The 23,745-nt window shown below is 34.7% G+C and overlaps 3 protein-coding genes across 6 annotated transcripts; 1 reads left to right on the top strand and 2 right to left on the bottom strand.

The window, feature by feature from the left end:
- Positions 1–1,002: 1,002 nt before the first annotated feature.
- Positions 1,003–3,430, bottom strand: LOC147411555 (RNA-binding CRS1 / YhbY (CRM) domain-containing protein). 2 transcript variants are annotated; one of them, XR_015180361.1, is made up of 5 exons: positions 2,758–3,430; positions 2,132–2,259; positions 1,797–2,022; positions 1,592–1,715; positions 1,003–1,468 (listed from the first exon to the last, which is right to left on the bottom strand). XR_015180361.1 is itself a non-coding variant. In XM_086449789.1 (5 exons), the coding sequence occupies exons 1-5, from the start codon at positions 3,272–3,274 to the stop codon at positions 1,373–1,375; spliced, it is 1,095 nt and encodes a 364-aa protein (XP_086305915.1). In that variant the 5' UTR covers positions 3,275–3,425; the 3' UTR covers positions 1,003–1,372. The 2 variants fall into 2 exon arrangements, 1 of the variants encoding a protein (XP_086305915.1); XM_086449789.1 differs by having other exon boundaries at positions 1,592–1,719; positions 2,758–3,425.
- A 979-nt stretch (positions 3,431–4,409) lies between these two features.
- LOC147411554 (binding / calmodulin binding protein) lies at positions 4,410–15,247 on the bottom strand. Of its 3 annotated transcripts, none has more exons than XM_086449780.1 (20): positions 14,527–15,247; positions 13,405–13,873; positions 13,214–13,299; positions 12,865–12,978; positions 12,582–12,770; positions 11,897–11,962; positions 11,698–11,754; positions 11,340–11,462; positions 11,131–11,250; positions 10,949–11,056; positions 10,726–10,858; positions 9,920–10,054; positions 9,260–9,436; positions 8,555–9,171; positions 7,828–8,005; positions 7,152–7,339; positions 5,501–5,690; positions 5,061–5,286; positions 4,819–4,974; positions 4,410–4,695 (listed from the first exon to the last, which is right to left on the bottom strand). In XM_086449780.1, the coding sequence occupies exons 1-20, from the start codon at positions 15,205–15,207 to the stop codon at positions 4,608–4,610; spliced, it is 4,101 nt and encodes a 1,366-aa protein (XP_086305906.1). In that variant the 5' UTR covers positions 15,208–15,247; the 3' UTR covers positions 4,410–4,607. The 3 variants fall into 3 exon arrangements, with proteins under 3 accessions (XP_086305906.1, XP_086305893.1, XP_086305901.1); XM_086449767.1 differs by having other exon boundaries at positions 4,411–4,695; positions 7,152–7,393; XM_086449775.1 differs by having other exon boundaries at positions 4,411–4,695; positions 7,152–7,393; positions 11,131–11,247.
- A 4,276-nt stretch (positions 15,248–19,523) lies between these two features.
- LOC147411553 (Transmembrane proteins 14C) lies at positions 19,524–23,606 on the top strand. The gene is made up of 3 exons (XM_086449758.1): positions 19,524–19,933; positions 20,487–20,574; positions 23,304–23,606. Exons 1-3 carry the CDS (start codon positions 19,735–19,737, stop codon positions 23,374–23,376), a joined length of 360 nt encoding a protein of 119 aa, XP_086305884.1. The 5' UTR covers positions 19,524–19,734; the 3' UTR covers positions 23,377–23,606.
- The last annotated feature ends 139 nt before the right edge of the window (positions 23,607–23,745 follow it).

Here is a 23,745-nt window from a genome sequence, read left to right as displayed (position 1 = left end):
GGTGTTCATTTTTCCTATTGTTGACTGAGCCATCTCAAACAAATCAAAAAACTCGTTCGAGACGACTCGATCTCGTTCATAGATGAGATGAGACGTCAAAACAAGTTTTAAAACCATGGATGCATGGATGGACCACCTATCCTTACGATTAGTGGATCGCAAAAAATTCCACGTGGCATAAAATGAGGTGCATTAAGTACACCTTGAAAATGTTTTTTTCTATCAGAAATACCTTTAAAAATAATTTTTATTATAAAAAGTACCACCAAATGCTTATGTTCAAGCTGTATTTAATTCACCTTAATGTGTCCTTATGGAACAAGTTAGCAAAATCCCCAATTTTATAGACCACTGATAAACTAATGTGCTGAAAATGAGGTGATGATGATGTGGTTGATGTGACATGTGCCTGGAACCACAAATCTCTTTTATCCCTAAGAAAAAAGTCTATAGTCCCGTGCACATGCCACATCCTCACCATGTCAGTTTGAGCGTGCTTGTTTATTGAGACTCAATTTTATACACTTCTATAAAGTGTAATGATTTTCAGATTCAACCTTGACAGGGTAGCCCAAAAACTCAAAGTGGCATGTGTAAGAACAATAGATTTTTTTTCCGTATGTGCAGTTGTGTATCCCAAGGGAAAAAAATATACGATTCTTACACATGCCATGTCAGTGAGTTGTTGAGTTATTATGTCAGATTTGAGTTCGTAAATTAGCACTCATTCGTTAATGTTGCTCAATAATAAGTTGTGATTTAATGTAAACCCATTCACAATGAGAACCTGTAATTGTACGCGCTTAGGCTTGTAAATGGGATGATATAAGTTGGGCAAGTCTATTGCCCCCAAAATATTCTTATAAAAACATAGGTAAAAAAATATAATTATTTTATTTCTACTCAATCTTATTCCAGATTCCCATTTGTGTTCTTACATGTAGAATCCATATGGATAAAATCTATTTTCATTTCCACCTTTATTACCATTTTAATGAGCAATTTAAGTATAATAAGATTGAAATGCTCCACATAAGATAACATAAGAATGAAATCATTAAAGTGACCCCTTAATCCGACAACCAGTGAGATCTAAGACATTCTTAAATTAAAATGTGTTGCAACTTGGATTGTTATCATGTCTTGCCCTTCAAATGATCATTCTCTTTGTACCATGTGCTTCGCCACATTACTCGTGATCAGTCCAAATGATGTACACATAGCCCAATGCATTTTGCAGCATCAACACCATGCCCTTTTCGTGCCCAGATAACATAGCCAACCATTCATTGGCCGCAAGGGTTTAATTGAATTGAGTTCAGTAATGCACCCAAATCATGTTTCTTCGATTGAAGATCCCAGTAAAGCCATGTTATTCTATACGAGTATCTGGATCCTCAGTCTTCTTCCCCCTCCAAATTATAATTTGGCAGTCTTTGAACAATATAGGAACACAAGGCACCAACTCCTGCGTTTATCAAAAGAAAAGAGAAAGAAACAAGTACAATGTGGAATCGATAACCTTGATAGACTACCACCAACAAAATTACATTAAAGCAAGGGCATTTTAAAAATAATAATAATGTCATACCCTTAATTTTATGCCAATCTTCTTGCAATCGCTAGTTTCCACATGGGTACAGTCTAATCTCACAACCTCTTCAGTCTGGAAGGCCTCCCTTACCCTCTCCACCACATTAACATACACCCCATTCCTAGCTAAACAATAAGAAAAAAATCAGTTATCTATAAACACTGTTGTTCAACAAACACACTGGAAACCCAAATGCACTTACTGAGTTTCATCAAGGGAGGACAGTTTAATCCTCTATTCCTCATTTCCTTCGTTTCCTCAAATGTTAGGCCGTCGGCAACATTTTTCACAAGCTTAGGGTAGATAGGTGCTAAGGGCTTCCACAGCATCAGTGGGATAACAGGTCTGTTCTTGGTGTCATAGTTTCGACCACGGTACAAAAGAAGAATATTTATGTTACGATAGATAATTCTCCCACCAGTTTTGTCCTACATAGAAACTACTTATAATTATCAGGAAAAGTATTTGAAGAAGACAGAAAAAAAAAACTAATTTACAAAACCATCTAAACATAATATGTAGGTAATGGTATATAACCTCAAGGTGGAAGCAAACATTGTCCATGTCAAGGGTTGGCACTCCCAAGCATTTGATCCTCACAGCTTCAGCTCTCTTCCAATGGTTATGGATGTCATCCAACAGGTTGTGTGTCACTCCACCCTTCCCTAACACCAGATTATAGCTCAATCACTCACTAGTCGTATTCAAACAAAGTCGAGAAGCACATTCTAATGGCGACTTAACTGGTTTGCACAGCAAAACAGACGTCGTATTAGTCAACCATCCCTAAAGCATAGTATTTTCGTCACATTGAACAATTTAAATAAATTCCGGCAATTTGCAGCTCACGATCATTTTGTATTTCCTCTCGTTTACTCCGTGGGGTTGTCATCATAATGTAGGCTATATAAAAAAATATACAAACCCTATTTCGCCATTTTTTTTCTCCCAAAAAAAAGACTTTTTTTAGAGCTTTTCTAGACAAAAATATCTTATTTTGAACCCAAAAAAATGGAGATCAAAACAAGCTTACATTTTGTTGATTTAATGAATTAAATATCAATATTTCAACTTCGCATCATCTAAATCCCTAATTCAAACTTAATGTATGAAGCTGCATTCTAGCCAGGGAATCTGGTCAAACAACAAGATGAGAGAATTACCTAAATTGATTTGTCGGGCGCAATCACTGTGTCGATACCTCTCCACAAGTTCTTCCATTTCTTCTTCAGTGAGGGGTTCTCCAATAACCGAATTCCGCTCAACCAAAACCCTCTCGGGGTCCACTGATTGCTCCACCGGCGCCGAAGTACCTGTCCATTTCCGATCAAGACGTCCAGGACCGAATGGAGAAAACCTAGGAGGTTCACGAAACCCTATCGGCTCGACGGAGGTATTCGTTTCAGAGTAGGAATATCTAAAATCGAAGGGGAGATCGGATTGCAATGGAAGATCATGATTCTTAGAGGAATCTAGGGTTTGGGGAGGACTCTTTTTCTTGGATTTTATGGTTTTCATGGTAGGAGTAAAAGGAGGGTCGTAGATATCTTCAGGTAGAGATGTAGATTGCTTCATAGAACGAAAGTTGCAGAGAATATACGAAGGCAATAGATGAGATGAGAGGTTCTTGGTTAGACTTAGGGTTAGGGTTTGAAGAAATCGACGACGCCCCGACGCCATTACTGGAGCTTAAGCATCTTCAGACTTCAGCTGCTTTAGTAATCGAGGGAGAGTTGAGGAAGAAAGTGAATTTTAAAAGGGCCTTTTCGGAATTACAAGGCAAATCTCTAGGAAGCTCGAGAACTTCTATGGACACCCCCCAACTTTTACTTATTATATCCCAACTAAATTAAAAGGTCAAAAATATTTGTAGGGGATCTGGATATTTTCTCACCTTTGATGGAGAAATATCGAAGAGTGAAGAGCACGAGATCAAAAAATATAAAGAATTCTAAGTAGATAATCATTATTCGTGTTAACTTGTTATTTTTGATTGGTTATTGACTTATTATCTATTTTTCTTTGATCGGTGACTTATTGTCTACTTATTATTAGGGGTGCAACTTGGTTTGAGTTGATTTGATTTAGAGTAAAATCATAATCAAACCGATCAAGATCAGTTTTATTATATAAGAACCATAATCAAATCGAATTGTTCTAAAATCGAACCAATCCAAATCAACCTTATTTCAATTTGATTCGATTCGATTCCATAGATTGCCAAAGAAGAGCCAAAATTCCCTCTTCTCTTTTATTGTTAGGTTGTTTTACAACTTGAGAGAGAGAGAGAGAGAGAGAGAGAGAGGGGGGAGGGACGCACCATTGCAGGACACCGTTGCAGGTTGAACCGTCGCAGACGCAGCCACAGGTCGCATCGTCAGAAACACAGAGAAAGAGAGATGAGCTAGTTACAACCACAGGCCACAAAGACAAGAGAGAGAGAGAGAGAAGGGTTAGGTACTTAGGTTTTGTAAAAAATATAAAAAAATTAAATTAAAAATTAAAATATAAATTTAATATTTTATTTTATATTAATATTGGTTCGATTTTTTATATAATCTGAACCAAGAACCGAACTGAATTCATCAATTTGATTCAGTTCTCGGTTTGAACCGAATTAAGTTGCACCCCTACTTATTGTATGTAGTAAAAAACTTTTCCAGAACAAAAATGATTTTTCTCCAAAATGTGCAAATGCTGAGATTTTCGTTTTGATGGAAATTATTTTCCTGTGGATTTCCCAGCCCTAAAAGAACATATGGATAAACAACATAACCACCCATTTCTTCAAACCAAAGGGAAGAGATCGAAACATTGGATAGTGTGATTAATTTTTTTTCTACAAATATCTAAGTATGCAGGTTTTTGTCTCGTTTAGCTTAGACATTTGCAAACAAAATATCATCCACACTATACAATTACAATATGTTGTTACAACCAATAAAAACAGTTTCAGACTTAAAGTACAAACATCCAAATTTGTCTGAACGGTGTAGACAACCATCATGTTGACTTAACCATTTGCAATCAATTTAAAGAGCTCAACGGCCTCTTTCAACCGTTTTTCGGTGGAATCCTTTACATGCTGAGGACGAGTTTTCCTGTTTGAGAAAACATCGTTAGAATAAGCATATATGTTTAGCTTTCATAATTATACGGTTTCAGTTAAGTACAGCTATGTGTACTGGAAAGGGGAAAGAAAAGAAAAGTTATCATAATCTGACCTCTTCTCCATTGTTACTTTCCTTGTTAGATCCTCAACAAGGCTCTGTAACCTCTTCACAAGAGCGGGTAACTTGCGTACTGCTTCAACACCTTTCTTTGTTGAGCAAAGTTTCTTCATAAGTTCAGAAGCAATGAAATAACTACCCTCCTTGTTCCTGAAGAAGTCAAACAAAGAAGAGAAAACTACATAAATAAAGCCTAGTTATATGGTCTAAGTGTTTGAGCAAACCAGTGAACTAACCTTACAAACTCCCACAGAATTATTTCGACACATCCATTAGTATTGATCAGCACTTCGGCCAAATGTGGGTAGCGGGCGAGATTCCTGAGAGTGGACATGGAATGTTTTAGGACCTCTAGATCAGGGATGCTTTGACTTACGGAGCGGATCAGCTTCAGTAAAGTGTCAATCGCCCCCGCGGCAACAAGTGTCTCACAACATTTCTCAGAATGCTCAGTAGCCATATCTGTACAAAAAAAAATATAGCAAGCTCCATGGCTTCAATACCAACAGTAATATTGTGAACCTATCACCTAATGCTATGCATAAATACATATATCAATAGAACACAAAATACTAGGAAACCATTGAAAAGTATTCAAGGTTGAATGGAAACAAAAGTGTAATTGAAGTGTTTCCAATCTCTAAACTACCAATGTAACAAGAAAAAATGATCTTACCCAAAGTTGCACAAGTATGAAGAATGCTTCTGATACTTCTAATGCTTAGTAATTCTGAAAGTGCGGAGACAAGTCGGTTGATAAGACGCATACCATCATCTACGTTGGCAGCAGATTTCTGCACTCGGAGACGCAAATCCAATAGCCGCCCTCTTGATTCTTTTCTTGCAATATAACCTTTCCAATATGCCTGACAACTCCTCCCAACAAATCAAACAAAAGATTTAAGAATTACAGTTGTTCACAAATGAAACTAAATTTCCAGTATTAGAGAATTAATAATAAAATGAGAATGGGAATGCTACCTCTTATTGGTGCTACATCTTATTCTTTTACATTTTTTCTATTCCTATATAAAATGAAAACGATAAGTGGCTCAATACTGTTGAACCTCAGTTTACATTCTTTTTTCCTGTTTTATTCGTACTTTGTTGGGGAAACGGTTTTTTTAAAATACCGTAGACATTTATAAAATATTAGCAATAACCTAAATGAGAAAAATTCTTTTTATACAGATGGTTAGCAAGCACTTACCTCATCATCATCCTTGTAAAAGCCGTATCCCGAAGATTTGAGTTTGGCTAAACAAATCATGTTCCTCCATTGTCTTTTGGGTCTTCCCTCTCACTCTTTTAGACCTTCAATAATCCTTCAAACTAGGGTTGCAATTGGCCTTACGTTTAACGTGGTCAAAACATTTAAATAAACTCTCTTAGTTTATTGCCAATTTGAGCTCCAACATTTTCTTCAATGTGTTTATTTCTAATTTTATATTTCCTAGTCTTTCCTCTAATCGATCTCAACTTACCTCATATGTGCTATAATCCATCTATTAAAGCATAGTTAGTCTTTTTGTTGTCTTACAAAAATTTTATTTCAATTTGATTTGTATATGTTGGTCACACGGCACTCCAAAAGCACACTTCCACATATGCAATAATATTTTTGCATTTAAAAGGTTTTTAACTATTTAAAAAATATTTTTTTTCTATGCTTAAAATTGCATTTTCTACATCTTTTTCTTTCACAGCTTTTGTTTATTCCATATTTATGTTTCTCTCTACACCGAACCAACTCCTCCACATTTTCTTCTAGCCTGAGAGTTGTTTATACAATTTTAGTTAGATAGGTTATTACACAAAATGATGCATTTTGCTAACGGAGTAAAATTTGGAAAGTTAGAAATATGAAACTCTGGATGTCATTCAATTTGGAAGAGTTTGTAAGTAGCATTTATACTAAGCCTGAGAGTTGTTTATACAATTTTAGTTAGAGAGGTTATTACACAAAATGATGCATTTTGCTAACGGAGTAAAACTTGGAAAGTTAGAAATATGAAACTCTGGATGTCATTCAATTTGGAAGAGTTTGTAAGTAGCATTTATATATCAACTTCGGAATGTGAAATTGTGCCAAGTTCATAGTTTGCCTTAACTAATCCATAAATGAAAACTTGGAAAGTCAAAGCAAAAATGATTTAAGTAGTTACATGTATTTAGTAAGGCATCAACCCTTACGCATTTAGCACATGCATTCAATAAAGCTTCTACAGTATAAACCAACCTAAATATGATAGTATTTGAACCAAAGAAAAAAGTAGATTTGGTTCAATATTACATAGGAAACATAAAAATATAGAGATGTATCTTACTTGGATCACAGCAATACGATGTTTCTCCCTCATGGCCTTTTGCCTAGCAATCCAGCCACGAATACGAGACTGGATCTTGATTGCTGACCTAGTTCTGGATTTAAGCCATAAAATTCTCTTCCACCACCTTTGCAGTTTAAAAGTTGCACATAATAAAGTTTCCGATTCAAGGTTCTGGAAACAGCCCCCTGAAATTTGACCAATGCAATCACTATGGATGGTTGAGTTAAGGAAAGAAGCACCTGCAATAATTCGCTGTTAATTATTGTCTCATCCAAATTAAGGGCATTTTGTTAAAGGAACAAAAAAATTAAAAAAAATATGACTGCAATGCAACTAATTGATGAACTCCAGTATTACCGCATTAGGGGCTTGAAGATTAGATTGGTTTGCAAATCGGATATTGAAAAGGCTAGTACAAATTGGATATTGAAGAGCTTGTGATATGATTAAACTTAGAGGTTGACGCCATTTCCAGAAAGAATTAGTGTCCCCATTTATTTATTATTTTCCTTGCAATGGTGATTCATAGCCACTATCAAAAAATTCAGCGATATTTTCAAAAATGTTGAAGAACTAACTGAATGAAGGACCAACCAATTACACCAAGAATTAATCACCCCCCTACGTAAGGGCTTTGACTTTTCTGAAAACCTCCCAACTCGAAAATACATACCCAATTGTCTATTTCGAGCGACTTGTCCCCTAACTAATCGTTGAATTTCAATCGCTGCAAGCCTGTAATGCTGAAATGCCCTCCAGTATTTTAGGCATCGAAGACAAGTCTGGATCTTTATTGCTGCTTCCCTTTGAAATAGAAAGTCTCTCCTTGTCAACCAACCACGCAAATGACTCTGGATTTATTAGAGCAAACCATTGTAATATAAAAAACCATTAGTAAGCAATCATAAAACAACATAAAAATGCGGTGAAGATTGAAAATGAATCCAACTGTAGGTACAGAACATAAAACCCAAAAATTCCTCAATCGCAGTCATTAAATTGTTTTGCTACAAGTTGGACAAGCACGGTGATGAGAATCAACCAAACATCAAACAAACACACGCAGAAGCATGCATTGAGGGATGCCATTTTCTGGAATCACTTTTCAATGCCAATAAGAACCCTATATGCAAAGCTTTTTCCTAGAGGTTAATCATATTCCTTTAAGCTATATAAATTTTAGCTCCAGATCAGAAGCCAGATCAGCATAATTACTGCGATATGCCCATACATGAAAGCATCCAAGCCATAAGTGCATTGGACCTTAATCCCGCCATACAAGTTCTCAGAAAAAAGTACTCTGAAATAAACTGAAGATCAGAAATATAATTAATACTTCCTGAAAGTGCATAAGATACACCTTAATAGGGTGTAGTAGATATTTTACAGAGATCACTTACTTGGATTACGATAATGAGATGCCTCTCTCTACTAGCTTCTCTACGAGAAATCATTCCACGAATGTGAGACTGAATGATAATTGCAGACCTAGTAGCGATCCTATATTGCTTAAAATCCCTCCAACATTTTAGACATCGAAACCAACTCTGAACCTTTGTTACTGCTTTCTTCTGATGCAGAAAATTTCTCCTCATCAACCAACCATGCCAATGACTCTGGATTCTAGTTGCAGCCAAGCATTTCCTGGAGTTAGAGGTGCGCTCAGCAATTTTTCTCCAAGCAAGCTGAATTTCAACCGCTGCCCGTATCTGGAGGTCTTTAATTTTCTTTTCTCTATTAATGAGCTCAGTTTTCTGTAATTGAGAAACCATGTGAATATATTTACAGGTTGCCCTCCATCTACGAAAATATGACTGAATAGTAATAGCAGCAGTGATTCGATTATTATGGGCCAAATTTTCTAAAATCAATGTGCTTTCGCTTTGACGTCTCCGAGTGATCCAAGCCCTTGCAGTGTGCTGAATAACCAGAACAGACTTTTTTAACCTGATAAATCTGTGCCTCTCAACCATGAATAGAAGATATCTCCCAAAAATGTCTGGATGTTTCCGACATTCTGTCCAATCACCCAATAGACCACGATGTGTGAAATTTAACTATCAACAAACAAATGAGCATGGAAAGAATCACAACCAGTCATTTACCAGAAGATAACTGTTTGAAACTTGTGGTCCACGATTTCTTGGTGACCCTTGTCATCTTCATCGTTAGCCAAGCCCGAATAACTGTTTGCAGGAAGGAAGCTGCATTCTTTATCTTGAGGAAATTACAGCGTACAATCATTCCTCTGAAACGAGACTGGATAATTGTTGCGGACCTTACTGGACCATTACATAGGAAAGATCAATGGAACAATTATTGGTAGAAAGAAAGCAGAATATAGACAGCAAAAGAACACACTTCATTGAATACGGGTTGGGAGAAGAGGAAATGACGTAGGGAGGTTTGAAAATTGTGGATTTCTCTGATCAAGTCAATTCAGATGGAATTGACCGATTTCACCAACCAATAGTGAATAACATTGATGAGCATTTGAGCTATTGATGCGAACGAGATTGGAATATTTCACAACTTGGAGAATATTTCTTCAATCTTTATTCATACCTTTAAAAACTTTATCCACAAGAATGGAAAAGTAAATTGAAATGGGGTTCTTAATAAGATAATATTTGGGTTTGCACCCATAAAACACTAATGTCCAGGCAAGAAGTTTACATTATGATGCTAATGTAGCCAGAAAGAGTGAAGTATAAAGACTATCATATAAGGAAAACAAAGAAACGTGGAAGTTACATAAAGATTACCCCTTTGAGTGTAAGTGCCATGTTTGCTAGCTAAAGAACATTGCACAGCAGTAGTCTGTTTAATTTCACAGTTGTGGTTACGTTTAACCATATCCCTCCACCAAGCCTGAACAACTTCAAACTTTCTCACAGCGTCTGCATGAATACAGAAACAATGAAATGATGTTTCACACCATATTTTAGAGGCACTAGTAATGTTCATTAGTTATAATTCGTTAGAGTAAAAGAAAAGATGTATTGTTAAGGTTTTTAATGAGTTAAGTGCAAAACCTAGTAGGAACAAGCATTTTCTAATATAACAGATTAGTTTAATCATCAGCTTTCTCAAAGTATGTCAGTCAAATGATATTACCACTAGTGACAATAATATCATCCTCAAACAAACAGTCCAATAAAGTGATATCCAGTGATGACAATCTACAAATAGGTAAGAAAAGAAAGAACGGAGTTTATTTAAATAAATCAAGGATCTTTCCAACTGAGACTGCTTTAAAGCTACCTACGGCAAATAGTATTGCCATGTTCGGCAACCACATCTATGGACAAGTGAATTGATGCCAGACTGTAGAGAGTGGTGACCTCTCTAGATATCAAAAGATCATATCACTCGATCGATATCCTACATCCCAGTCAAGAGCCTTTTTTTGCTAAGTATATCCCAGTCAAGAGTCTACTTCTTCATAAGGTACCAAATAAAACCCCAATACGGATATATTAACAAAATAATATAATTAATCGTGATCTGGGTTCCAAGTCCATTATCTCTTTGAGCTCACAAATTGCAAATAAAATCATAAACAGTTTACCACTGTTGTATTCATCCAATTCATTGGCTTTAAGTGGTGCTATTGAATTCAGGAAACGCTTCTGTAGACTCGAACGCCTCATCTCTGGACTTTGACAAGTGCATCCCAAGAGTTTATGAAGATTCAATTGATCCTAGACAAGAGACTAAATATATTAAAAACAATTTTCAAGAATGGCATTAATAAACTCCAATAATCACTTGGAGAGAGTGTCTATCATTACCATATTTTTTCTGCCAATCAGTTGAGATGAAAGAAATACCAACAGAACTATCACACTCCGTTCATTACAAGCACCATTGTGTTCAAGTATGTCACTAATTTGCAACACCTAAAAAAAAGACATGAAACATTAGTGTGACACTTTCAACCCTACTGTTAAGTTTCAGACAATTAAGCACTTACCTCGGGAAAATTTCCCAATATTTTTGCCAGCTTCTGAGATAAAATAAAGTTATGCAATGCATCTGAACAATCCGTGGCCCAGAAATTCGACTCTTGACCACTGGTATCGTGAGCCTTCTGCTAATGCGTATAACAGGGATTTAGCAATAAAGAATAGAAAGTTCCAAGTTGTAAGAAATAAATAGATAAGACATATATTACAAATCTACCTTATGACAACAAGAACAACGAAGTTCATCGTAGAAGTAATAATCAATTAAGCACCACATGGCTTTGCCATCAACCAAAGACGCAAAATTGTCAATCTTGAGATCATACTTCTGACAGATTGCCTGCAATATCAATAGTGGAGGAAATTCAGTGCCATTCAAGCAAATAACACTACTCAATGAGTAAATAAGAACCATTATTACAACTGTAGTGATTAAAGTGCACAAGGTTACATTAATGGGCATGACAGAAATATCACATCTTTTAATAGCCTACCTCCTTTGTTGAATTGGAAAGAGTATTCAAGAAGAAAAAAAAATATGATATTTTCTCAAACTTGCATCATATTATTATTACCTGGATCCACTCCAAAAGCATTTCCAAGGGGGTGGAAGTATTATAATTCGAGTAGTCCTATAAAACAAACGAAAACGTAATTAGAGTATATGTTTGTGTGTAGAGAGAGAGTGTGTGCATCTGTTAAGTCTTTTTTCAAGCAAACTTCAGGAAACTTAAAAGAAAAGGAAAATATCATACACTAAATCCAAGGACGTACCTTGTCAGCTTCATTGACTTTACATATTTCCTCAAATAACGTCATTTTGTTGATTAGAAGTGGTATCTGCAGAGTTATAAGCTGATTCTCAGTTTATGATGCATCAGTACTATCTTGAGAAAAATTATTGAAATTTGTGATAAATCCAACCAATTACCAAGCACACACCAGAAAACACTCCAATGTACGAACTAGTTTCGGGATTCAGCGTATTCAATGGATCTTATAGAGGCATAACGTATGCAGCATTGGACACACTTTGATTAACAAAATGTCATCAATGACATAACAGCACCAATATGCATAATGACAAAAATCACCAGCTTTTGAAAAAATCATAATTAATTCACAAAAGTCTTTCAATCAGCGATTCAATCTGAGTTATATTTGAAATTTTAAAAAATAAGTTTTATATTATGTCTAATATGGAAAATACATTTTTACACTATGAAATTTTGTATTTTGTTTAGTATATAAAATATACATTTTTATTTTCTATAATTAATAATACATTTTTTAGTTTAAAATTTTAATTTTCTCAACTTTGCCTACTTTTGCTGTTTTTTTTATTTGACGAATTATACACAAATCCCAACTTCGTCAATATACCAAATGCAATGTAAACGAAGATAAAGTGCAAATGGTCACATGTAAAGATTTTGAGAATCTATAAAAAGAAACAAACCTGTAAGTGAATGAATATGTTCCAAAGGATGGAAAGTGTAAGTTCCTTTTCTCCACTAGCAACATCTTCTGCTAGTATCATCATTCCATCCTCATCAGATAATGGCACTCCAGCCCGCTTGAGATATTGAATGCCAACACCACAATTCACCAAATTCTTCTTATGGTTATTTGAAGGAACCACCATTTTCTGCCCATGAGATAGGCATCAAAATCTCTCAACGATAAGCATATTTCTACTGAAAACATATTGACAAAAGGAAATTCACTTGAAAGATACCAACCGTGAGAATGGAGTTGTCACATAGCAAGAGCTGAATGGCTCTACAAAGCCGGATACCATCATGAAAATCTTCAAATAAATCTGTCACTCTGAAGTCATATTCAAGGAGTGGATACTGCAAAAAATCGAGATATGTTTCCACAAAACCATTTATGCTTGAACATCTACAGTAACAAAATGTACGAAGGCAAGCATACGGATTCCAACATTGAGGCAAAATGCCTGAGAATGATCCATTTTAAAACTAAGCACCACCACCACCAAAATAGAGGGAAATTTTTTTTAAAAACAAATACATACACAAAGACACAGAGAAAACAGAACAGACAACAAAAGATAGTGCCACATACCTGTTGATATGATACTTTGTACCCTATAATCACTAGATGTGCAATAAGGTCACCTTCTCCATGCATTACCTCCGATGATAAAAAGTCTATATTGTTGAATTGAAATAAACAAAATCAATCCCACCTTGAATAAATACAGCTATAAGCAAGTCAAAATAATTGAAATGTGGGGTAAGAGAGTGAATGGTTACCTTGAATAACTTGTCGACTGGATTTTATATTAAATTGCGGACCAAACAATAGCGGAGAACCCCCATCAATTCCATCAATACCATACTTTATAGGAAGACTGCTCTGAGATTTAGCTCTATCAAGTACAAGAACGAGCAGTAAAAACCTCTTCAGTATAACATTCCCCAAAGCCTCAAAGTAACCCGGTCTATACAAACCCTCAACCATTTTGTTATAAGCATAAGTTTTTGCGAGACCGGCATGCGAAAATAACTGTTTCTCCACTACCATCTTCAAGAACACAAGTTCTTGATCGGAATCGACATCTCCAGATGGTATCAAGGAATCTCCACCGAAAATAACATACAATCCAATTCGAAGCCATATTGGATTATAACACATGAGAACTCGCGTAGCCTTCTCTTTCGTTCCTACATCTGTTACTATGGGGCAGTGTGTTTTCATCTTCAGTCTCCCTTCATCTATAATCTGAGAAAAATATAAACGTAGTACCAATAACATACACTGAAACTTTTAATCAAGAACCAACTGATAAATTCATAAAATAACCAAAACACCCAGCTCTGAAGATCATAAACTACCAATTAAATATGGGTAAATTACCATTTCGTGAGCTGTGTATGACAAAATTCTGATTCTGGTTCACTGTTCATTTTAATTCCCAAAACATGAAAAGCAAGATCGCAGGTTTTTCAAGGTGCCAATCTCACGTATATAAAGTAGCAAACCTGTGAGATTCTCCCTTTTATAACCAGTGACATCGTCACTTTTCAAATAAATATCAGCGATCTTGCTATTTTATATCAGCAAGATCGTCACTTTGACAAACCTGCAACCTTGCTCTTCATGCTTTGGGAATTAAAATGAACAGTGAACCGGAATGGGAATTTTGTCAAAAGTTGATCCCTTTTTGGGAAATTTCTCATCAAATATATAAAAAACATAATAACAATATAAATTAAGCCAAAAAAGTTAATAGTTCATAGACCATATTGTGAACATGGGTCATCCATCCATCACGGCAGTTCTTTAATAAGTAGTTTTCTTTAAGAATTAACTACCAAACGAGTTCAGTGATGTAAAACTTATAGAAATAAAGCAGATTGGAAAAAAGGTCTAACCTTTGCCACTTGACTCATCACGGAGAGAACCTCTTTGCAGCTCTCCGAATTCAAATACCCCATCATCCTCTGTGTCAAATCATCGAAACTGCAGACTTCCTGCAACGAAACTTTTAATGATGAAAATGAAGATGATGACAACACCAATGGCTCCACATCAGCAACTCCCCCAGCCCGCCATGAACAATCCCTCTGACGCTTTGGATTCCTCCAGTGCCCCTCAGTCCCAATCCCACTACCAGGCAAACTATCACGCTTCCCATTCGGCAACTTTGTCCCCAATTCTTCCGCCCGGTCTGCTCCATTCAAGGCAGAAAGATCACATCCACAAGATTTAGGACTCTCAAATAGGAAATTGAGCCAAGCGGAAAGCGATTTCGATAGAGTTTTGAGGGATTTTTCTTTGCGAATTTGGACTTTTCGAGATGATTGGGATTGTTCAAGCTCAAATGCTTTGAGTTTGCGAGCCGCTTTGGATCGAGAGGAGGGAACGATTGAAGGTCTGCGACGGAAGGACGATGAAGCATACGATGGAGTTTGTTTGGAGGCAGTGAAAAAATGAGGAAATGGGGATTCAAAATTAGGGTTTTGGGAGGAATGTTTTGGGGTTTTGAAGTTCGAGATGTCTCTGAATAAAGAAGGGTTTGGTGATGGCGAAGGAGATGGTTGTTGTCCCTCCATTCTCTGTATTTTTTTTTTTTTCAAATCTTACAGGATGAATGTTGATGTCCGAACGGAAATAAGAAAGGGTTTCGAATTTGAAGATGAGAGAGGCGGGAATGTTAAAAGTGGCAATAAGTAATTATAGCATTAAAAGTAGGGTACTTTAGACATACAACCTCCAAGTTTTGGTGAATATTTGAGATGCCCCTTTGTATTCGAATAGATGACTTACCCTTTGACTGCAGGTCCTTCTTGAGACACTAATAAAAATTATCTAAATACCCATGTCATTAATATCTTGCTTAGGGACAAAAATGGGTGATTTAATGAGCATAACCTTTAGATATCTTGCTTCGGGACAAAATTGGGTGATTTAATAAGTTGAAAATAGATGGAATTTTGGGCATATAAACCTTACATATTTATCAAAACCCTGAAGGGCATTTTTTAATCTCCCTAAAGATTAAGGATCGGGCGTGTAATATATGGGCACGAACCACGCACTTTGGGCCCATTTATCCGTTACGAGAGAACTTTTCAAACAGAATTGATCAAATGAACCAAAAATTAACTAATGCTTAAGTAAATTATTAAAATAAATACATTTGTTTAACTTACTTTAAAAATAAATAAATAAAAGACTTAAATTGTTGGATTATTGAGCATTTTAGTAACTTGCTAGATTGTCCAATGTTTTAAAATTTATAGGTTAAAATGTAGGTTTGTAGAGTTACTAAAATGTTAGACAATCCAATGAGTTGAATTGCCCATTATCTTATACAAAACTCTAATTAGAGTCATCCAATTAGTTATTAAAACGTTAGAGAGTCCAACATTTTTAACCCTTTTTTACAATTTAAAAAATATATATAATTCTTTTATAATTAATATATAAAAAATTAACTCTCTTCTTGCAATTTTCACAAAATCTTTTTTTTTTTTTTTTTTAGATTTTAGGATGGACTGAGAGTGTGTTCTGGAAATATGAATTAAAAGTTTTATGATGAATTGACATAAAAAATCTGTCTATTTTAAACTTCTGACCCCAATTTTACAAGTTGAAGAATCATCCATCACTTATTTGTAAGTCACTTTTGATGGGATTGGACTCTCGTAATGGGCTGATTTTTTCGTGATTGTGAGAATGATCTCCTCGTAAAAAAATCAGCCCATTAAGAAACTTCTAACACATATTTGTGAAACGTGTTGTCAATTTTTTTTGTTCCTTGAACGTTCCCATATTTATATTTAATTATTAAAAATGTATCATATTAATATGAAAAACACATTTATCCAATGAACAACTGTCTAAGGTAACAAATTATTCACATTTTTCGAAATCTTGCAAGGAAAGTTTTAGACAAGTAAGTGACATGATCATAAAAGATAGATCGTGATCTAGTGATAAATGCGGTCTCTATGGCACCATGCATCTCAATCAATTACACGATCAAGGGTACATCAATATGTATGTTACGTAAGAGCATAACACTCAAAAAAGTTATTGAACAAAAGCAAAGACATGTGATCTTATTCTTTGAAACTCAATACCATGTCCAATTGTGGCTAACTTGGTCGTCAATGATTTATAATTATTGACCTCGATGGTTGTAAGAGTCGATCTCAATGTTGGATCATAGATCTGTTGGAATTTAGAGGGTTGAATTGGAAAATCCTTTAATATTCAATTAGTTTTCACCATATGGTAAATCAGTTATTAACCATAGGGTATTTCAATCCCATGTTTGCTTTATGCATTATGCTTTATGCTTTTTACTTTATTACTTTAAGTTTAGTTGATAGTTTTGTTTTTGCCTTGAGTAATTTTAGTCCCACATCGACTAAGAAAAGAATTGATTTGCAATTCTTAAATAGTTGTGCTTCTAATAGCTTTAAAGCAGATAGAAGTAGTAGGTGGACTCACGGGGGCCCAAGAGAAAAATCCAAAGTTTCAATTGGAATTTAGATCCACCGGTCTGAAAATCTTAATGGGTGTGCGCACGTACGATGTGGACGCAGGGGGAGTGCAAAATTCGAGATTTACACCTCATGTGAGTGCGCGCAAATGCCCATTTTTACTTTAATTTTCAAGGCCCACTTTTATTTAAAAATTCTAGACGTGTTTAAATTTAAATTCTGTTTTGAACTAATGTGTTTATTCTGAACCAGTACAATGTGTCTGTTCAGAATAAGTTTGTGACTGTGCTAAATAGTCACTTTCTCTTTTATTTATTTCAAATTGTTTAGTCGATTTTAACCACTTAATTTTCTCTGCTACTTTATATTTTCGAATATCAATAATTTATTATTCATTGTGAGAGCACACAACATCGTCGAGTTCGAAATTACGTTCCAATTTAGAGTACCATTTTGGATATGTGGGTTGTTGAATCCTGCAAAACGAACGCCTACAGACTGTGGTACCGTATTATGTGCGCATTTCGTTTTAGAACAGTGCTTTGTGCACGCCTCAACCATTTTTTTTTAGATAATATTTTTCTATTACATTCAATTTCAAAATCAAGATTTGTTATAACTTCTCATCTCTCTACCATAAGAAATCAGTATTCAGAAACAACAAGATCAATCTGAACATCCATGATCTCAAGAATTGAATGGGGGTGGAGAGGTTTCTTTCTAAATAATCCAAAATTTTTGGGCAGTATCTTAAAAGCTCATTTAGTAAAAAAATTACTTCTTAATAGTCCATTATTGTTAAGCTCACAACTTTATACGGTCTATTTCAATATTTTTATTGCTGAACTCATCACTTTTTATTGTTGAGTTCGATAATAATTAAACACGACTTAAAAGCGTCGAATTCATCAATAATTATAGTCGAACTCAAAATATTAATATTATCAAACTTGATGATATTTGTTATATTATTAATAAACTTGGTGCTTTTTAAGTTGTGTTTAACTACTATCAAGTTCAACAATATTTTCATAATAAATAAATAATAATAAAAAAATCTCGAATTAGACAATAAAAAGTGGGATCTCTACATTGTAAAATCGATTCAAATTTTTTATTTTTTTTATTTCATTTTTTCAACTTAGATATTGGGTAAATCTCTTCAAAATACCTATAATGCATAAATTAATTGCAAAATAGACACTCAAATCAAAATTTACTATATAATCATAACAGATTTTAGAATCTAAACTTTGTTTTTACTTTTTTTTTTTTTTATATTATAAAATATCAAATAAATTAAAACAAAAATACATGAGTATATCTCATTCACCGCCTTGAAAAACCTAACTATGTGGGGAAGATTAGAGAAATGATAGTATGAGTAATTCAAAATTATTATAATGATCGTTGATATTCAAGGACTATTAGGAAAGAAAAAAGTGACTAAATAGACTATTAAGATATTGTTCAAAACTTAAGGACTATTTAGAAAGAAACCCCTCTACCAAGGGCTTTTAAGTATTTTATTTTTATTTTTATTTTATTTTATTTTATGTTTCTAATTTATGGAATCTCCCATTTAAGGGCACACTTTTTGCACCCACCTATTTGCTCTTCTCACTCATCAATAGAGTGGATGAAATGTGTAACTTTAATTTTACCATTTCACCACCGTCCGCTACCGAATTTGATTGGCCTCATCCAATTCTTCATCATTTTTTCTTTCTTCATCTCTAAATCTATGTAAGTTTCAACTAGGGTTTCAACAAGGATTTCGTGGGTACAAGAATCAATACCCTTAGAGCTTGAAAAATAGATTAACAATGATCGTGAAAACCTCAATTCTTAACCTACTAGTAGCTAAAAAATTTAGATAGTAATTTTTTTTTTGTTTGAATAAGGTTTCGTTCGATGGGTCAGTAATGAATTCACCAACATAGATTTAAATAGGACCCATCGAATCTATTTAAAAGGATTCAATAGGTTCCTACGGTGTGTAATTGGTAGATTCCTTTTGAGTCCTTTTAGGTGAGTTCGATTAGATCCTACCAAGTCTCAATGTAAGCTTTCAATAACTTCCTACTGAAATATATCTTCCTACCGAGTCTCAATGTAAGTTTTCAATAACTTCTTATCGAACAATATCTTCCTACAGAACAAAATATATATATATATATATATATATATATTTAAAGAGAGTGTGGAGAGTAATTTAACTTTTTATAAAAAAAATAATGTATAAGTGGGTGAACTAATAAAAAAGTGGGTGCAAATAGTTCAGCCCCCATTTTTATTAGGCCCATCTTTAAATCATAATTTTCCTAGGCTCCAGGACACATTCGCCCTTTCGAAATATGGAGAGGGCAATCTCGTCGACGACTTTGTCTAAAGTTACAAGCAGAGAGCGAGCGTGTGCGTGGCACACTAGCAGTTGGGACTCGAGAGTTGTAGAGCTCTGGATTTTGACCAAATTGAATAATTCCACCCACAGAGTTGCTTACATGTGCTCGAAACTTCCAGGCATAAAAAAAACCCTAGATCACGTCTTAGATTACTAAAGACACCTTAGTTCAATTCTCTAAAAGCCAAAAAAGAAAAAAAAATCGAGATACAGAGTTGATCAAGATGCACGATTTCTGCTTTACGATCCCTTATGGGTTCATTATGGTTGCTGGAGGGGTTGTTGGGTACGCTAAGAAAGGAAGCATTGCGTCCTTGGGTGGTGGTCTTGGTACAGGGTTTGTGCTCCTTTTAGCTGGTTTTGTGAGTCTCAAAGCTTTCGAGAAACGAAAGAATTCTTATCTCGCAATGATTCTTGAAACAGGTAATTTTCTTTCATGAATTAGTTTGATAGTTTATTTATTTATTTATTCTTCTTTGTCGTTTTTGTACCCAAGATTCTTGATCTGTATCAACTACCAAGCAATTTGTTTAGGGAATCAAAAGATCAGTAATTTTTAAGATCTGGGTAGCGTTTATTTTTACTGATTTTGGATCTCTGATGTATAAATTTACTAAACTTGAGATCCCATTTGTGATAATTTACTATTTAATTAAAAAGAGGAGTGCTTGCCACACCATAGACAAAATTGGACTTTTTTCTTTTCTTTTCTTTCTGCAATTGAATGAAAAGGGATGTAGAACATTTCCATCTGACTAAGCTTTGAGTTTTCGAATTCTTGACAATTTAGTAGCTCTTCGTAACTTTGGTATGCGTATTTTGTAAAATTTCTCTTCTTCGAATGTTTAAAATGATTTTTCTTGGCCTGGATCCTAAATGTTTGAAGGAAAGCTGAATTCTTATCTAATCGTCACAGAGTTTAGTCCTAATTTTAATAAACATTGGTTTTGAATTGATTAATGTCCCCATGAAACAGTTTGTGCAATCCTACTGACATGGGTCATGGGACAAAGGTACATGCAAACTTCAAAGATAATGCCAGCTGGTATCGTTGCTGCAATCAGGTAATTTAAAGCTAAAGTGGGTTCTTCTCTTTATGTTCCGTCTATTTGAGATCTGTCCATTTTTTTTTTTATTACATCATCTCTCTTCTTACCACACTGTTGGGGAACTACAATACAACTATTCCATCAACACCTATGTTGGTGTCTGAGACAGGTAAGAGTTCTATGACACAGTGTCTTTGATAAGCCCAAATTGTCGAAATGCCTGAACACATGTATTATAATATTTTGGCTGTATTTAACTTGGAAGTGTTATTTTATGAAATCCAGGAAAGGAAATTGTATTATGATTTAAAAGCAAGAAATATGATTTGTATACACCATAATAAAAGTAGACTTCTTATGATAAACCATAATTGTGTTTAACAAATTAATAAATTAGTATCGACAAAAAAAAAATTAATTCAGGGCTCTTTAGTTTTCAAATTCAAATAATGGTCTTAGTGTCTAATTATAGGAGTTGTTAAAATGGCATTTCAACTGTTTATAAACTTCGATTCAAATTTCATTCTTTTTAGAACACTATTTTGAACATTATTTATCATTATATGATGGTTCCACCTCCATAATTATAATGTTTGAATTGCAATCCTGGAGATCCATTGCGGTGGTTCCCTGGTTCACTTTAAATCTTGCCATGACTAGGTCGTTCACAAGAATATTTTCATAGACATGTACTCTTTCAATAATTCTTCCATTGGAAGATCATTAATAATGTTATGCGTACCATGATCATTAACATGATTAGTGCTCTTTCCATCCTGTGTCATGCCTATCACATGGTGAGTGGGTCCTTTTATTATTCCCAATATGCTATGCACTTCATTAGTACACTATTTGTCATGCAACTGATCATCTTATATTAGTGATCCAGCTCCTTGCATCTATGTGTTGTCACATTCCCAGTATGCATTATAGATGAGAAGGCATCAATCTTAATTCTTAGCATCTGTTGACCTGCCCAAAGATCAATACTGTTAATTCATTGCATCATATCAAACATGCATATTGAGCTGGTATGATACATGTCCGCATAACGGTTGGAATGTTTAATCTTGTTTGGTGCATGCATGTATTTTCTGATTAACCAGCAGTACAAGGCGTTTGTGGCAGGGGATTCTCTTTGAGGTTTTGTTTTGAAGATTAATTTTGTTTTCACTTGATTATGATTATGTATATTGAAAGGTCTTCTCGACCTCTTGCTTTGAATTGTTTCCTGTTTTGATGTAGAATCTTATAAAAAAGGAACATGTAGAAGATACAATATTTTGTATCATCTGTCCAGAAAACCCTTACATTAATTCCTCTACCTACTATGGAGGGATACAACTTATAAATAAGGATTAAGGGCTGAACTTGTGACACTAGGTTCATGGTCCAATATTCATGGGTTTCTTGGTTTCCAAAACAAACAAGTATATCCATGGGTTTCTTGTTATATGGTGAACTGTTTCTGCTTCACTAAAAATTGCTCAAATAATTTGCTTTTCTTTTATGGGAATATGCTATAAAATAGAATGTTGTCTACTTTCTGGCCACAACCAATCTAAAATCTTGCAACCTTAATTCCATAAATACTTATATATATATGGGTAGCGTTCTTTTGACAAAATCCTAGCCAACATTCTAGGCAAAGTTTTGTCTTATAAGGTTAAAATATTTCCGAATGGAATGATTTTTTGTGAGGATGATCTCTATAGTCAGTAGATCATCCTCACAAAAAATCAGCTAATTTTGAAACTTCTAACCCCATGAAAAGTTGTCACAAACTAACGGTAAAAATTGACGATTCACGACTCTTCATCTTATAAATTAAGGTTAGAAATAATTTGCTGATTTTTTGTGAGGATGATTTTCTCATCATAGAGATCGTCCTCACACAAAATCAGCCCATATTAGACAAAATGCTTTGTCAAGAATGTTGTCTAGGATTTTGTCAAAAGAATGCCACCTTATATATATATATATATATATATATATATATATATATATATATATATATATATATATCCTTGCAGAAATGCAAAAAATTATAAAATTATGGATATACTTAATTAGTTGAAGTTTATTCTTTTTTGTAGGTAAATTTTAGAATAGACATCACTTCCTCATCTAGGTGTTATGGAACTTAATTAAAATTTGGATGATAATTCCTCAAGATGCTTGTCAGTTCAAATTTCTGTCATATTCTGCATGTGTCACCATCTTTTTTCATGGGTGGACTTGAACCCACGACCTCAGAGTTGCTTTTCAATGTGTCAAACCAACTGAGCTATGGGTCTAAGCCATCATGTCTCCACCTTAGGTAGACACCTAATATTGTTGACCTCATTATTATTTCAACACAACTCTTCTTGAGCTAAAATTGCCACAATTTTAGTTTGAATGACTTCACCCCTTGTTGGCCACCGCCCTGGTGCTGGTGCTTTAAAAGGCCTGATACACAAGGCACATGCTGGAAGTGGTGATGGGCGTGTCCATCGGATTAGTCAGACCAAGTCTGGATACCAATGTATCAAAAAGAAAAGAAAAAATTTGCCACAATTGTTTCTGTGAATTCATTGTTTGTCTTTATAAAAGATCCAAGAATCTGAACTAGTTAATGCCCCTCCCTCCTTTTTTCACTGGGGGGGGGGGGGGGGGAGTCTTTTTTCTTCTTATTTTGAATTTGTGAAGTATGTGAATCATACAAAGTTTTTCTGCATGCTTATGAGCTTACTTTTTTGCAGTGCTCTCATGACTGGTTTTTATCTGTACAAGATCGCAACTGGTGGCAACCATATCCCCCCCAAGGCGGAGTGATATTTTCTTGCAATGAGGAGATTTACAGTGTAGTGTGGGATGATTCTAATCAAATGTGCTGTTTTGGATGATTCATGTTGTATTCTTGACTATAATGAGTTTATTAGGACTCAGTGGGGCTGATCATTTGGGTCATACGAAACATTGCTTGGAGACTTTGTACGGAAAATGGGAACCCAATTGTGTTCTTTTATATCTAAAATCTTGTACTTAACACGTTTCTATGTTTAGATATTTGGGACAGTGAACATGAAACATGGATTTGAGTATCTTATCAGATCCCTTGAAATTTGACACAATTTCTTTCAAATGTCAAAGCACTGATCCCACCCATTTACCAGGATTGAAACCCCAAGTTTGACTCATTAC

The sequence above is a fragment of the Akebia trifoliata genome, chromosome 1 (genome assembly GCF_017979445.1).
Source record: "Akebia trifoliata isolate Shusen 1 chromosome 1, ASM1797944v1, whole genome shotgun sequence".
Taxonomy (NCBI): Eukaryota; Viridiplantae; Streptophyta; class Magnoliopsida; order Ranunculales; family Lardizabalaceae; genus Akebia; species Akebia trifoliata.
The sequence above is the reverse complement of the archived record's forward strand: the minus strand, read 5'-3'. Positions and strand labels throughout refer to the sequence as shown.